At 31.8% G+C, this 15,683-nt stretch overlaps 1 protein-coding gene across 1 annotated transcript in view; it reads right to left on the bottom strand.

Annotated features, from left to right (window-relative positions):
- The window catches only part of LOC123657622 (cuticlin-1), an 86,282-nt gene that overhangs the window by 15,779 nt on the left and 54,820 nt on the right, over nt 1–15,683 (bottom strand). The window contains exon 5 of the mRNA XM_045593143.1: nt 12,693–12,791. Within this exon, the coding sequence (XP_045449099.1) occupies nt 12,693–12,791 (99 nt within the window). The remainder of the gene's footprint in view (nt 1–12,692; nt 12,792–15,683) is intronic.

Genomic DNA, 15,683 nt, shown 5'->3' with positions numbered 1-15,683 from the left:
CAAGCATGTTTTTTTCGTTGACAAGGGCTTTACTCTATTATCCGTAGTTAAAGAAAAATGGCGTAAATTTCCCGACTAGAAAAAAAGTCAGGCTCAACCAGATCATGTATCTGGACCGGACCAGGATAGAATGAGGCATGTAGATCCGGCAAGCTCTATCAGGACCAGGTCTGATCCAGACAAGGATAGCCTGATGTAAAATATAATCAAGTATAGTAAAGCATACTGGATCAGGACCCGGTCTGGTCCTGAGAAGGATAGCCTGATGTAAAATATAATCAAGTATGGTAAGGCATAACTGCATCAGGACCAGGTATTTTTCCAGATCAGGATAGCCTGAAAGAAATTACGTGAACTGAGCCTGAATCGCGCTATCGATGTTTTTAAGAGCTTGGTTACTTAGTTACAGTTATCAGGACAGTCTAGCAGGTAGTCCATTTCTACATAGTGGAGTAATCGTAAGTAGTAGGAAGTAGTTAATTAATAGAAGTTAATAAATAAAATTTAATCAATAATAATAATTAATTAATAATAAAAATAAATAAATAATAATAATTGATATTTAAAATAAAAAACAAAAATAAATAATACATTGGAAAACATAAACGGAAATAAATATAATAATAATTATGTTAAGTAACATATTTATAATATTAATTCACTTTATTTAATTAAACAATTTTTTCAAGAATATACATTCGTATTTTTTAAAAGGACCGGACCGAGCATACCTGACCCGGACCAGGCAAGGTATGTAACGCAGATGATTGATCTGAACCCGGTCAGGAAATCTCATCTCATCCTGATCAGGTCCAGACAAATCTTCTGCGTTACATTGTAGCATATATTTTTAATAGCGCCTGATTTCGTTCCTGCTGATGCACAGTTATGCATTGGCGTTGCTATTTACTTTTTCTAGGCGACTGATTTAATTTTGGAATACCCTCGTATTGTGTTGCGTCGCGGTTCACCTTGGGGGGTAGTTGTGTCGCGACGCGCGGGGTTTGCTAGGGTATATAAGCCTCAGGGCGAGTGTTTGCGGCCCTTTTTGCTCTTTTCTTTTTTTGGGTTAGATTCTCTCGCCGTCTTAAGAGCTGAGTGCAATTTATTGTGGGTGAGTCATTGTAGTTCTTATAGGTTTAAGCTTTGCTTTAGTGTAAGGTGATTTTGTGTGTTTTGAAAAAAAAAAAAATTAAGATTCTGTAGGATTTTTTTTTACTCTCTCTTTTGTGTCTCGTGTTAGGAGTTGTGGGTGACTCTCTAACCCAGCAAACAATTTTTTAACACGTAGCACTGGCGCCCAACGTAAATTCTCTAATATTTAAAATTATTTGTTTGTCGGTGAATTATTTTAATTATTTTATTTTGTAGGGTATCGCATTGGCACTCAAATTTTTTTTTTTCTTATTCCTGGCAAGTGGTTTTCTCTGGGTATATAAAGGGTCTTGTCCTTGTGTCTTTGTGTGTTTTGTGTTTTGTGAATTGTGTTAAATTATTACTTTTCATTTTTATTAATTAAATTTGATTACTGTTTCGTTTAGGTTGTGTATTTATATTAGTATGTTTAAAATTTAAAGTTAATATTTAAAAGTTTTTATTTGAATTTAAAAGATTTGTACGATCGTAGTCACAGTTTTTGCATTGTTAATCGTTCCTTGCTAAAAATTTTCAGTTACCTACTTTTTGTATTAATTATTTCTTGCTCAATAATTTTTGCCGTAACTAAATTTTTTTTGACTACCCTCTATTAACGAATATTTTTGCTTACTTTGTACTTTCTTTGTTACTTTTTAACATTAATTTAAATCGAACTTTTATTTGTACTTTTTGTTTCGTTTAAATTTTATTATTGTGCTACGATGACTCACTTAATAAAATTCGTATCCCTGCCTAAGGCTGAGTTAGAATATGAGGTGGTTGTTCGGAATGAGGAGCCAGCTGCCACGTTTTTAGCTTTACGTAAACAAATATTACAATTGTCGGAATTGTTACCGTCAGAGGAGATTTTGGTCAGTCCGTTGGATATTATAACCGATTTGGCAGGTATTAGTGACACTTTGATAAAAGTGAAATCAATTATTAATATATTTTAGTTATAATAAATTTTAGTTTTCGGTTAGTGTCGTGTGGTTCGCATTATTTGGACTCTGATAGTATAGAAAATATGATTTTTACTCCTCGTGACTGTTATGCGGAGAACTTAGGTCAGTTGGCGAGTATTTTCGATAAAGTTCAATTTCGGTTGTATGCCGCTCATTTAAAAAATACTTCAAGTTATAATTTGCGTCGTAGGACTGCGGAATTTAATGTTGGTGATCTTGTTTATAAGAAAACTTACTTCTTGAGTGATAAAGATAAATACTTTTCTAAGAAATTAGCGCCTAAATTTATCAAATGTCGAATTGTTGGTAAAAGATCTCCTCTTGTATACGTATTACAGGATATGAATGGTAAAGATCTTGGGGTTTGGCATATTAAAGATTTGAAGTTAACAGGAAGTTCTGGTAGTAAGGGTAATTGATATTGTATTTTCTTTTTGTTTTAAATCTATATTACGTATTCCATTTTTGAGACTGGTGATGATCTCATTTTTTTTATTTTGTGCTTATACAAGTACATGACTTATGATAGTTGTGTGTTGGGTACATCTCTAATGTACTTTTGGTGTTTATTTTTGTTGGGTTATTCCACTGAGCAATAACTTAATTTGTGTGTGTTGGGTGCATCTCTAACGTATCTACTCACTCAATTTTTTTTTGTTTAAAGCCTACGCCATAAGTTGTTGTTGTTGTGTTACAACTTAACTCTGGAACGGGTGGCGATTCCACATATTATTTTATTCTATCGAATATATATTCGATTCTAATTGTGTTATGCACATTCTAAAGCCTACATCAGGAATACGGTATTAAATATGGATTAAAAAAAAAAATGTTAAATTAAAAATTTTAAGTTGCTGCTGAGTGGTGCTCATTTATAGACCGTCACTCTGTGTGTCAGGGCGTTAATTGTCTAGGTCGGTTAACGCACATTGATAGTTGAATTTCAGGATGTTGTATGTTAGTGTCGTATGATTGGGTCGTAAGACAGTGTTGCAGTGAATTCAAAATTATATGTGGTGTTTTTGTAATTCGATTATCTCTTATGAGTAATCTATCAAATTTTTTTTTCTCTTAGTTTGGAGTTAAATTTTATAATCCCTTCATGAGCTTACCAGATTCTCTCCTTACATTAGTTTTTTTTTTTAGAATTTTGCCAGAGATGCAAAATTCTTCTCTGTCGGGGGGGGTATTGTAGCATATATTTTTAATAGCGCCTGATTTCGTTCCTGCTGATGTATAATAGCAGTTATGCATTAGCGTTGCTATTTACTTTTTCTAGGCGACTGATTTAATTTTGGAATACCCTCGTATTGTACTGCGTCGCGGTGCACCTTAGGGGGTAGTTGTGTCGCGACGCGCGGGGGGTTTGCTAGGGTATATAAGCCTCAGGGCGAGTGTTGCGGGGCCTCTTTTTTTGGATTGGATTCTCTCGCCGTCTTGGGATCTAGCTGCGATTTGTTGTGGGTGAGTCATTGTAGTTTCTTTTGGTATAAGCTTTGCTTTAGTGTAAGTTGATTTTGTGAGTTTTTGAAAAAGAAGATTAAGATTCTGTAGGATTTTTTTTACTCTCTCTCTTGTGTCTCGTGTTAGGAGTTGTGGGTGACTCTCTAACCCAACAAACAATTTTTTAACACGTAGCAACATACCTTATCCGGTCCAGATCGGGCGTGCCCGGTCCGGTCCTTCTAAGGAAGCTACCCGGGAAGGACAGACATCCAAACCGGAAAGAAATATTAGTACAAATACCAATATCCATCCCGAGCTGGAATCGAACCCGTAAACCGTCGGTGTTTTAGGTTACTCGCTTACTTGCACTACTCGCACCACAATACCAGAGCGGTTAGAAAACAGGACTCATTGAATATTTATTATTTATTAGTAACAGCGTGTTAGGTTTCAAATAAACATGTAATCCATCACGGATGAATAGGAAACACCCGGCATATAGCCGGCATGTTTATTATCTATTGGTTCGCTACTCTGATACAAGATGATACCATTATACCAGACATAAATACTAGAATCCATACTAAGTCTCACAAATAAATATTAACTTAGATTTTAATCATGCATACTTCAAATAATTATGCTGCAATCACCTATGATTGATACACTTTAAACTTTTTTGTAATTTAATTTTATAAGTGTGGTAGTAATAAGTAAAAATTGGTAGTAGTAATAAAAAAAAAATTAAGTTAGAATCAGAGCCTAAGACTTGATTCGTAAAGATTCGAAAGTTTTTTCTAGATTAAAGTTTTTAAAGTGTATTTGTTTATTTATTTATTTTACACTTTATTGTACACCAAACAAATAAAATAAGCAAGCAACATTAGCAATAATTTGTAGAAAAAAAAATGTACCAAAGGCGGCCTTATTGCTTAAGAGCAATCTCTTCCAGGCAACCTTAGGGCAAAGGAGATGATACATTGACGGTGTAGGTGTAGAGTATAATTTTATAAAAAATAATAGGAAGCAACTCAATAAATAGACTTACATACTTACATAGATAGTAGAGTAATGAAGAAGTTTATGAGCTTAAACATATGAAAGCTAAGCTAATCAATAAACGCGGAAAAACGACGTTCGTCTAGTTAGAACTATAATAATTATAATAACATATAATAAAATAATTATTGATTTACTTACAACTTAATAATTATAATAGTATATGATAAAATAATTATTAAATTAATACGGCTTATGCAGCCGTCATAATTTTAGATCTAATTTAAGACAAAAAAGATTCCAATTCAAAAATAAGAGCACTTACTGAAACTAGATGTCTGTTTATACGCTACTAGCGACCCGCCCGCCCCGACTTAGCACGGTTGCATAAACTATGAGTGTTCATCTACTATATCGACGGGTGCAAAGTAAAAAAAGTTAACTACAATTTTGAGATTTTTTTTTTATTGCAGTAACTAACTAAAAAATTCATATTCTACAACATGGTAAAATAAAAAATACAAATATCACCTCATTTCTTGTACTTTTGTCAAGTAAAAGAAGACAACTACTGCTGTTTTGTAAAATTACACGACGTACATGCGTTCAACTACCGCCTGGCCGCTTTTACGCAGTCCGCGCGTGGGATGCACGTTCATTCCTATTGTGTCATCAGTCAGATGTCATGTGCTTCGCCGGCCGGCAACAATGTTAGTTTGTTTTGGCTTTTTACATATTATGGTTTGTTGAAAGTGTTATCATAATAATAAACCATTTGAATACATCACAATAGACATGGAAAGACGTTTTTGGAAATTTTTGGAATTGGAAAAGTCATACTTATAAATATATGAAATATCTTTATTAAAGCCAGATTTATTAATTCCTATGTAGAAACGACCAAGTGGTAGTTAACTCAGTTGTCATATTTTTAAGCACAATGTAGAGGCAGACAACTGCAATATCTCGTAAATTAAACATAATTAGAAGAAATGAAATATACAATTGTTTGTCTTTCTAAAAAATATAGCAGTGATGAAAATTTCAACAAATTTGGTTTGAAATTGATAAAATGGGAGCACTTTTTCCTATTTTGCGCTCTCCTGAAAAGTTGCTGTTTTGTATATAACTCTTTTTACTTTGCACCCGTCGATATTATGCATGTACTCGTATTATACGTATAAACCCTCCTCTGGAATCACTCTATTTACTGAAGAAAACCGCATCAAAATCCGTTGCGTAGTTTTAAAGATCTAAGCATACAGACAGCGGCAAGCGAATTTGTTTTATACTATGTAGTGATATTTTTTATATCTCATCAAAAATGTCTACATATAAAAATGTACACCACCAAATGTGCTTTAACCACACATAATTATGTCGAAATAAATAATGTAAAACGCTTAATTTGACATTTCAATTATTTAATTTAACTAGAAATCAATTACAGCATTTATCAAAAGCTTACGTCATTTTATAATTCATATAAAGTAATTAATTCAAACAATTACAATAAATCATAAAATATAAGTCGGTAATTAAATATCATCCCAATAACCCGGCGTACTTAGTTTCAAATCAACACAATCATACATACATTGAACCCTACAGCGGAAATGGCGTTAGGGAATGTGGTCGTGCCTGCGACTTCTATTCATTTGTCTCATAAATTATACAAGCGAAGAGTGCTGTGCTCGACGCACACTGTAAACGATACGATATTCTTGAACCGATAAACTTAAAAACGATATTTTTTTCGTATTTATACATCTTACTTACTATAATTTGGTTTAAATAAGGTTTTAAGCTGTCACGGTCACTTTCTTCTCTTCTTGATTCTACGGGACTCAGTAGACTGAGTTACCCGCGACCATGGTGCCTACAACGGTAAATTATATAAAATAGGGAGCTTCAAAATAACAACCACTGTAAGTCCAGAAGAATCAAAAGAATTCGAGGAACACCAAAAGACGTGTAAGGATTTTTTTTATATTTTAATGTTATTAATATTTAACTTAATTTATTTAAAATTAATGCTTATTTTTTTCAGAGCTATGAAGTCGTTGACCTTTGTTTTCATTTAACTCATCTTGTACGAATTATTGCAGAAATAAATCTTGAAAGAGAGACAACGAAAAATTTTTCGAAAAGTAGTTCCGACTTAATATTTCATTAAAAGTTTATGGACAGAGATTTTATCTTTCTATTGTGATGAGTGCACGGAAACATCATTTATGGGTAAGAAACGAAAACTACGTGATTAAAGGCGGCAGATAAATGCAAGGTGCGAACAAGTTATGGCCTAGTGCCCTAGTCATAATATATTATTAAATCAAAAAAATTAGAATCCAAACCGCTTATTTTTTTAAGAAATTGAAACATTACTCACAGAAATTAGTACCTTAAAACGCTAAAAATTTACGAAAAACATTAATAAATTTCAACAAAATTAGGCAACGTATAAAATTAATTACTAAAATAAATGTCGAGAAAAACTCATTAATCCACATAAAAGGTCTCACGTGTTAAAATACAAATAATATAAATCAAGCTGCGAACATTACAACGGGAAATACAAGTTCATAAATGCGTCGGTAAATTTTTCTTGAATGGCAGCATCATGGGTGTGTGACGTCATAAAAGAATAACGGGCCAATAGTAAAAAACTAGCAAAGTGCGAGCCGTATTTTCCAAAGTTCCGCACAACTATAGTATGTGTATTCTGATATTTTTACAACTATATATTTTAGAAATAAGTACTTAATTGTTAGACACGGCATTTAAATTGTTCTATAGTAACCTCCTTCGAATTACAAGATTTTTTTATTATTTTTCGTTACATAATACACTATAATTTAGATACGAATGGACGAACGGAAGGACAGCGGGCACGTTTTTTTAAGTAGCGAACCCTAAATATGATTAAGTACATAGTAGCTATTCGCGTTTCTTGCTACTATTTAATGGAAAATTTCTTCTTTTTACTGCGTTTATTGCACTTATCACTATTAAAAATGGAGTCAGACAATTTGAGTTTATTGCCTTAAGTATCGTTCGAAACAATCAATTGCAGTTGTAACTTGCGTTACGTCATTGACAATCACAATTGAAGTATAATCGATGTCGTTTCTCCTGTGTTATGTTTCAATCATTCGAATATTGACAATTTTTCAATAAGAGCGAGTGAGACTAAACAATGTATGCTTTCAATATTGCTTGTAGCCCTTTGGTTAAAACTTTTATCAATAGCGTTATAGTTTTAATACACAAACATTTTCCATACAAAATAGCTGATTGTTGTTGATTGTATTTACTTGTTAACCGAGTTCCAAAAAAGGAGGAAGTTCTCTATTCGATTTTTTTAAAATATATTTTACTTCAGAACTTTTGACTGAGTAAACCGATTTCGATAATTTTTGTTTTGATCGAAAGGTGATTCGTGTCATGTCCCATTTAAATTTGACAATAATATAATAATTTGACTTGACAACTTTTTATAACTTTTCACTGACTTTACCGATTTTGATGATTCTTATTTTATTCGAAAATAAGAATCGTCGAAATCTTCTTGTATTTCAATTTAAATTTGAGATCTGATCACTAATTTTTGAGTAATCTTTGATAATGCGTACTTACTTGATAATTTTTTGGCTACTTACGTTGTATTAATCTTCGATATAATTGAAGTCGGTTTTTTTTTTGTTTGCGAGCAAACACAATTATGTAATAATTACTAAAATTACTTAAGTAATTAATTTCGAATTTCAGAATATAGTGTAGAAGTTAAACATAATTATTTTATTTTTATGTATTTAATAAGTTATCTAATGTAACTCAAATGTTCTCACTTATTTCTTTTTCAGCTTATATGAAAACAAAAATTCCGCGATAACACCATGATTCATTTAATTATCTCCTTACAACCAACGGATACCCGTGGAGCGCTGACAAATTGGTATATTTATGTACTTTATAATAATCTCATAAATTTATATTGAGGTTTTAAAGTACGTCCTCCATTATACAGAAACAAGTCGTTTCGGCGTGAGACAAGATGTTATATTTCTTAATATTATTGTTTATAATATTAGGCTTAGAGGTGGTTGGATAACTCAAATCTATAGCACATTCTTCAATCCAATATGGTACAGCTGAATCTTTAGGCATTTTATAATGTAATTCAAGAAAAATTTTGATGTTATTTAATGTAATTCAACGACTATTATAATCGTTTATCCACTGATTAAGCTCCAGTCCTTCTTCTCTTAGAAGAAGTAAATTATATCGTCAGTAGTAGTAAAAAATATATCATATATTGTATAATTTTTTAAATCAAATATGATATGATAGAGTAGAATGGTAGTGTTTTTAATGACTTAAATTGAATCCTCGAGTCATATAACCCTTTGTCCTAGATAAGCGACGAAACGACACGAGTTGATATGATATGTTACGACGAAATTACTTCATGCAATGTGAATTAACCATAAAGTAATTTCACGCAATGCATGGCGTTATGTCGTCAGTTTGATCGCTACCCGTTCATACATACGTTACATCGAGGTTCAGGACGCTCTACGTAAACCACTCTTCTCACTAAATTCTCATCGAATCAATAGATATGATACAAATGTAAAGGATCGCTGTCTGTACATGGAAGGTATACGAAAAAAAATATTATTAGGACCTTTATCAACACAAACAGCAGCAAAGCTATGGTTGTTACAATTTTTGTTTGTTTGTCTGTTTTTCTGTGCGTTTGTGCACGCTAATCTCAGAAACGGCTTATCCGATTTAGATGTGATTTTCACTAAGATATTGTGGTAAGCTTCACTTAACATTTAGTGTTTGTTTCGTGTCAATCGGTTGATAATTAAAAAAGTTGTTATTTTAAAGAATCACGTTGAACATGTAAATTCACTATTCCACGCGGACGAAGTCGCAAGCACAGCTTGCTTGAAATATAACCCTCCTTAACAAATTAATCATAGTATACGTTGTCGTAAGTAGTGAAGTCGTAAGAAGTTCCTGTGGTGGGAAGCTAGCCAGAGCTTCTGACGTCGAAGATAGGGTCGGCAACGCGTTTGCGGTGCTTCTGGTGTTGCAGGTATAAGCTAAGGTTACCGTAAGCATACCATCAGGTTACTCGTACGTTTGTTTACCTTATAATAATATATAAAAATCTGAATCTAGCTGAATACATTGAATCGCGCGCATATGCTGGTTCGACGTAAACGACACAAACAACTTCATGCCTTTGTAATTTCCGCAAACACGCCGCGAGCGTAAACCGCGGACTTAACCTCTACTTCCGCCGCATGTGCGTTTTGTATGTGAACACTTGTTCACAGAGTAAAGACTTACAATGGTCCACTGCCTTTGAAGTCTCGTGCAATGCCGCTTTGTAAGGCCGTAGGGTTGTCGCAAAAATAAATTTCATTTTTATTTACTTTCTTTGATACCTGCTGATAAAAATTGCAATACTAATCTCTACTCACTCACTTACTCAATACTAATCTTAGTGCGAAAATATTAAGATTGGAATAACTTAAAAAGATTAATTAAGTTTTATGCTTCACACAAATACAATAATATTGTAAATAAAATTTTAACAGTTAGACATTTTTCTTGTACCCTATATTATATAGTGTATATGTCTGTTCTAAAATATATAGTGTAAATGACTGTATAAAAGAGAAAAAGTTCTTAGTGTGTGTATGATACGTGTATTCAATATTTCTCAGTTGCAAACTCTAATGCATACGTAAACTATTAAAAGTACGATTAACAAAGAACAACAAGTGAGAACGATGTCATATGACATACTAACACTTACAGTAGTCGTCAAGTTCTACAAAGCTCCTTAAGCCCATAGCTAAGTAGCGGTTAAATATATTGATTTATGTAATGGAAAACAAACTGTTATCGACACCGTAGAGAAGGAGCTTCTCAACTCTCAAGTTATTTTACTATTCAATGAGCGTAAAATCTGTAAGCAATTGTTGTCGTTAATGTATTATATATATCTTTAACTTTGCAGTTTATTATGAAATAGTTGTGTGAAGGTTAAATGTAGTATTTATTACGGTACTACATAAAGTAAATTACTTTCACGTTTATGCTGATATATTTATTAACATTTTGTTATTAACTTTACAGTAGTATTATAAATCCATTGCATACATACATTAATTTATTATAAATAAAGAACTGTGTGTTTTCCCCTCATTTATTTTAATAGCGAATGACAATGACAGAATGCGTATCAATTTTAAAAAGATCTAGACATTAAAAAGAAATGATAATAAATAAATAATAATAATAAATATCTACACAATACGCACACGGTCGTCTGTTTCTAAATTAAGCAACTTAATGTGTGGTGACAGCCGACTGGTTATAGCCACATATATTTTTTTTTCGGATAAACTTACTTATAAATAATACATAATTATATAAATACACAAACAAATATTTATATTAGACCCAGAATGGTGGGAATCGAACCCACAACCCTCGGAGCAGAAAGCAGGGTCACTACAAACTGCGCCAACGGGCTAGTCAAATAAAACAACGGGTACATTTTTCATTAAAATTTACTATGTGTGATTATTATTAAATTCGAACAACATAAATACTAGACACTGCTCTCTATAGATTTGTAAATTTTAGGTTTGATACTTTTCATCCTGACAAGCTTAATACGTTGTTAGTAGATACGATAATTTTGTTTGCTCGCAAATGAAAAAAAAAACAACCTTAATTACATCGACAAGCAATATAACGTAGGTAGACGAAAAAATAGTCAAATAAGCATTATCAAAGATTACTCAGAGCAGTCATCAGATCACAATCGAATTGAAATGGACCCACATGAAAAGCACCACCTCGATTAAATAATCATAATCGTTCCACCCAATCAAAAGTTCTGAGGTAAAATAAATACACAAAAAAATTACTGTCGAATTGATAACCCCATCCTTTTTGGAAGTCGGTTAAAAATTTATTATTAAATTAACCAAAACATTAATTAATATGAGTAACGGAAAAGTGAAGTAGAGCAGCATATGAGATATATTTGTAGATAGTATAAGATTATTTATGTCTATAATGGCTGTTGTAATTGCAATTCTATTATAATTAATGACGAAACATTTTATTCTACAGCCTGATTGCTACGAAAAGTTTGATGTAGTAATTAGACTTTTTAACCTTTATAACAAGTCCAGTGATTGATGGTTAAAATTAGAAGATAGAGGAATTCGTTCGTCTATAAATAAATTAATGATTATAAACATGAAAAATAAAGCTTTCCATTTTCATCCAATTACATTTAATTTATTGAAATTTACATTGTTTACACAGTATATTTACTGTGAAACACATAATGCGAAATGAATTATGTGAATTTGGACTTTTGGATTCATTTTTCACTCACTTTTACTTCAGAGACTAATTTTTAATCACTTTCGCTTACTACCAAACGAACTCATAAATCGATGGCTCCTAAGTATACTGAGTCAACTAACAACTTTTGATAATTTCATTTTTTAAGATATTAATAATATTTACTTCATTTCCTATCTACCTATGTAACAAAAAAATAAAGTTATTAAAATTAGAGTTGACTCAGTATACTTAGGAGCCATCGAAATGTCAAACGGACCGTCCGATAAACTATTTCAGAGTTTTACTGGAGATATACTTTGAAACCATTCGATCACGATTCAGCTATTGCAACATCCCACTGCTGGTTATAAGCCTCTTTCTCAGTGTATGAGCAGAATCGGAGCTTAATTCACCACACTGCTCCAATGCAAGTTGACACAGTTCAATTGGAGCAAAATTAGAGATAGATAATTGTCACCGGTCGATTATTTTGTGAGTTTGACAAGTCGACTAAAGCACGAACCGTTTGAATAATAATTGTATTTTTTTCTCAAACAAACAAAAACCTAATTTTAATTAACATCGACAAGTTTAAAAATGGAATCATCTAAGTCGAAGTCGATTAATAAACGGACTATTAGAGATAATTCAAAAATTACTTATCAGATCTCGTTTAAACTTAAATAAAACTACACAACAAGCACTAGCTTTCGAATAAATAAAAATTGTTTGGATTTTAATAAGAAATCAACTTACCAGGTTTCGTACCACATTTAGCGTATGCGATCCGAAAAGAAAAATAAGTCTGTCCGGTAGATGGCGGCACGTACACGCAGCGGGGATCGCCGTGCTGACCTGTAAATAAAATATATTAATATCATACTAATCGTTGTCATGGTTCTGTTATGTTTCATAATAGCCTAGAATATTAAACTGATTAGTATAATTCGCCTAAGTAGAACAGTTAAAGCTTAATGCACACGATGCACGTAGTAGTTGCTTAGATTTCAGCCTACATTCTATCTACAAGGTACTACTTTTTTAATTTAAGAAATACACGAAATTAAACAAAACAAAATTGCAGTCTTAAATTATTATTTACTTTACAAAAATGGGCAAGCAAACAGAAAACTTAGAGAACTGAAAACATTAGAAAACAGGTTACATCTTATATATAAAAATGAATCGCAAAATGTGTTGCTAAGCGCAAAACTCGAGAACGGTTGGACCGATTTCGCTAATTCTTTTTTTAAAATGTTCCTTGAAGTACGAGGATGGTTCTTACGGAGAGAAAAATTCAAAAAAAAAATTTAAATTTCCTGAAAAAGTCTAAAAACAACACTTTTCTATACTCCCATACAAAAGATTTGTGATAATACTTAAAAGTCAATTTGAACTTTAATACCATACGATAAAGTTTGTGTTAGGCGATACGAAGTTCGCCGGGTCAGCTAGTGTTAAATATTTTAAAATAAATATTTAATACGCAATGTGACATTAAAACCAAAAGATCTGTTAGATGTTTAGCATCAAGCATTTTGTACATTAAATACCTATTTTAGTACAAATTAATAGCAAGTAGGTACCTAACGTACGTTTAAAATTTTTAGAATCAACTACATTGCCATTGACACTTAAATGTAAATATAAATTATTTAAAAAAAATCATACTACCAGATAAGTATAGTAAAAGTTTCATTAATTAGAAATAAAGTACAGTTTAATTCACCGGTCCCTTATGATTTTAATTGCTTATTAACGCCCTGTTTCGGTCGTTAAATTTGCTCATTAATTATAACCTAATTGCGATACAATAAAACTGACCGCACAAGATGTATTAAGAAATATTTCATCTCGGGACACTCGTATAAAACCTCTATAGTCGCGTGCAAATTAAATTAACAAAAAACAACTTTTAAAAAAGGAATGAAAAAAGCGACCATTTGAAAAAGTATTTATAAATCGGTTGTAAGAATCAACACAAATTTTAAGTATAGCAAATTCATTACATTTTATTTTTTCATTTAAATTACAGATCTTTTTATTTCATTTACACTTAAAACACCATAAAAATAATAAAAAAGTTGTTTCACATAAATTATCCCGTTAAATAGGCGATAACACGATCTCAAAGAAACATTTTAACAGTTATTGTGACCAAAACGCGTCCCATTTCAGTGAACCAACTAGGGCAGTATATTAATGATTCTGTTTTCCGTCATAATTGTTAGCGAAACTGCAATTAGAGGCAACAATTAGAGTCGCTCTGATTACCTGTGTGACGGCTTAGGTGTGATTGTGGAGCGTATTGAATTTCTTTACACTTAAAATTATAGGTGAGATTTAAGTGAACTAAATATTAAATAAAAACAAATTTTAGAAAAATTTATAAAATAAGATGTTCTGAGTGACTGATTTATTGACTTAGTTTAACTGTTTTTATTTAAATATATAATGTTAATACTTCGACTTCTACAATTTTTAGAAAAAAAAAATATTTTAAAGTACATCAAAAGGCATTTACATCTACCCTCTATTGTGTAATACAATGTGTGTAATACAATAGAGGGTAGATGTAAATACGGTACAAAAGTCATTATTGAACGGAGAATGAAAATCTGTGTCTGTTAAATCTAAAAATCTTGATTGAAATAACAATAAATACGTGAGATATGTTTCCGAAAATTTATCCTAACGGAATGAAATAATGATATAACTAGTAAATTCGTTGATTTATACGACTTGTAATTACAATTTCATATTTGGATTTTTAATACAAAAATAATTATGAAACATTTCTTTAATTAAAAATAACGGTTAACGTCAGAGCATTAACGTTGTACGTCAGAACCACGTTTAGTATCTTCACCGCCGCGGACAAATTAATCCAGAAACACCAAATATTAATTATTTGTTATTCTACATTAACATTCTAATGGTTCATAAACTAATGGTCATATTAACTATAATTAATAAAAAATTTACATACTTTACAAAATGATGTTTCAAAAGTTATTTTGAAGTTTATCGCAATTGAGAATTTTTTTCAATATGGAGCAACAACACCTTACTATAGTAAACAACAATATAATACATATACATACATATATACAGTCTGCTGGTCATGTATTTGTATAAATATAACAGGCGAAACGCCTACGCCTAATTGAAGATGATTATTTACATATTTTTCTAATGAACGATATTGTAAAATTTATGTAGTATGTAAATTCGACAGTAAAACATAATGTAGGCGTGTAAATCTCATTAGTCGACATGACAAAGCACAAAAACTGCTTAAAATAATATATATTTATAAATAACAACAATACATAGCACAAAAAAAAACCAATTTAATATTGGATTGTATTTCATTTGTCTTTCTATTACAACTGTCAAAATACGGCTTTCTATACAAAAGATGATGGCGGGATAACCATTTAACCGCTGGCTTTGAAATACACAGGCCGAAGACGAGCAGCAGCGTCTTCGGTGCGACAAAGTCAGCCCTGCGATCACCAACCCGCCTGCCCAGCGTGGTGACTATGGGTAAAACACATGAGTTCACGCCATTTTGACGTGAACTCGTGGAGGCCTATGTCTAGCAGTGGACTGTGTTAGGCTGTAATGATTATGATGATGAATGATATAAGAGATACAGCTGAGTATCAGTATTTTTATAGCGCCTAGAAGTCAAATAAGATCAACACAAGGCTGATGAAATTTTATATTTTTCGATGTGCAATG

Source organism: Melitaea cinxia, chromosome 11, assembly GCF_905220565.1.
Source record: "Melitaea cinxia chromosome 11, ilMelCinx1.1, whole genome shotgun sequence".
Lineage (NCBI taxonomy): Eukaryota > Metazoa > Arthropoda > Insecta > Lepidoptera > Nymphalidae > Melitaea > Melitaea cinxia.
This window is presented reverse-complemented; position numbering and strand designations above follow the sequence as displayed.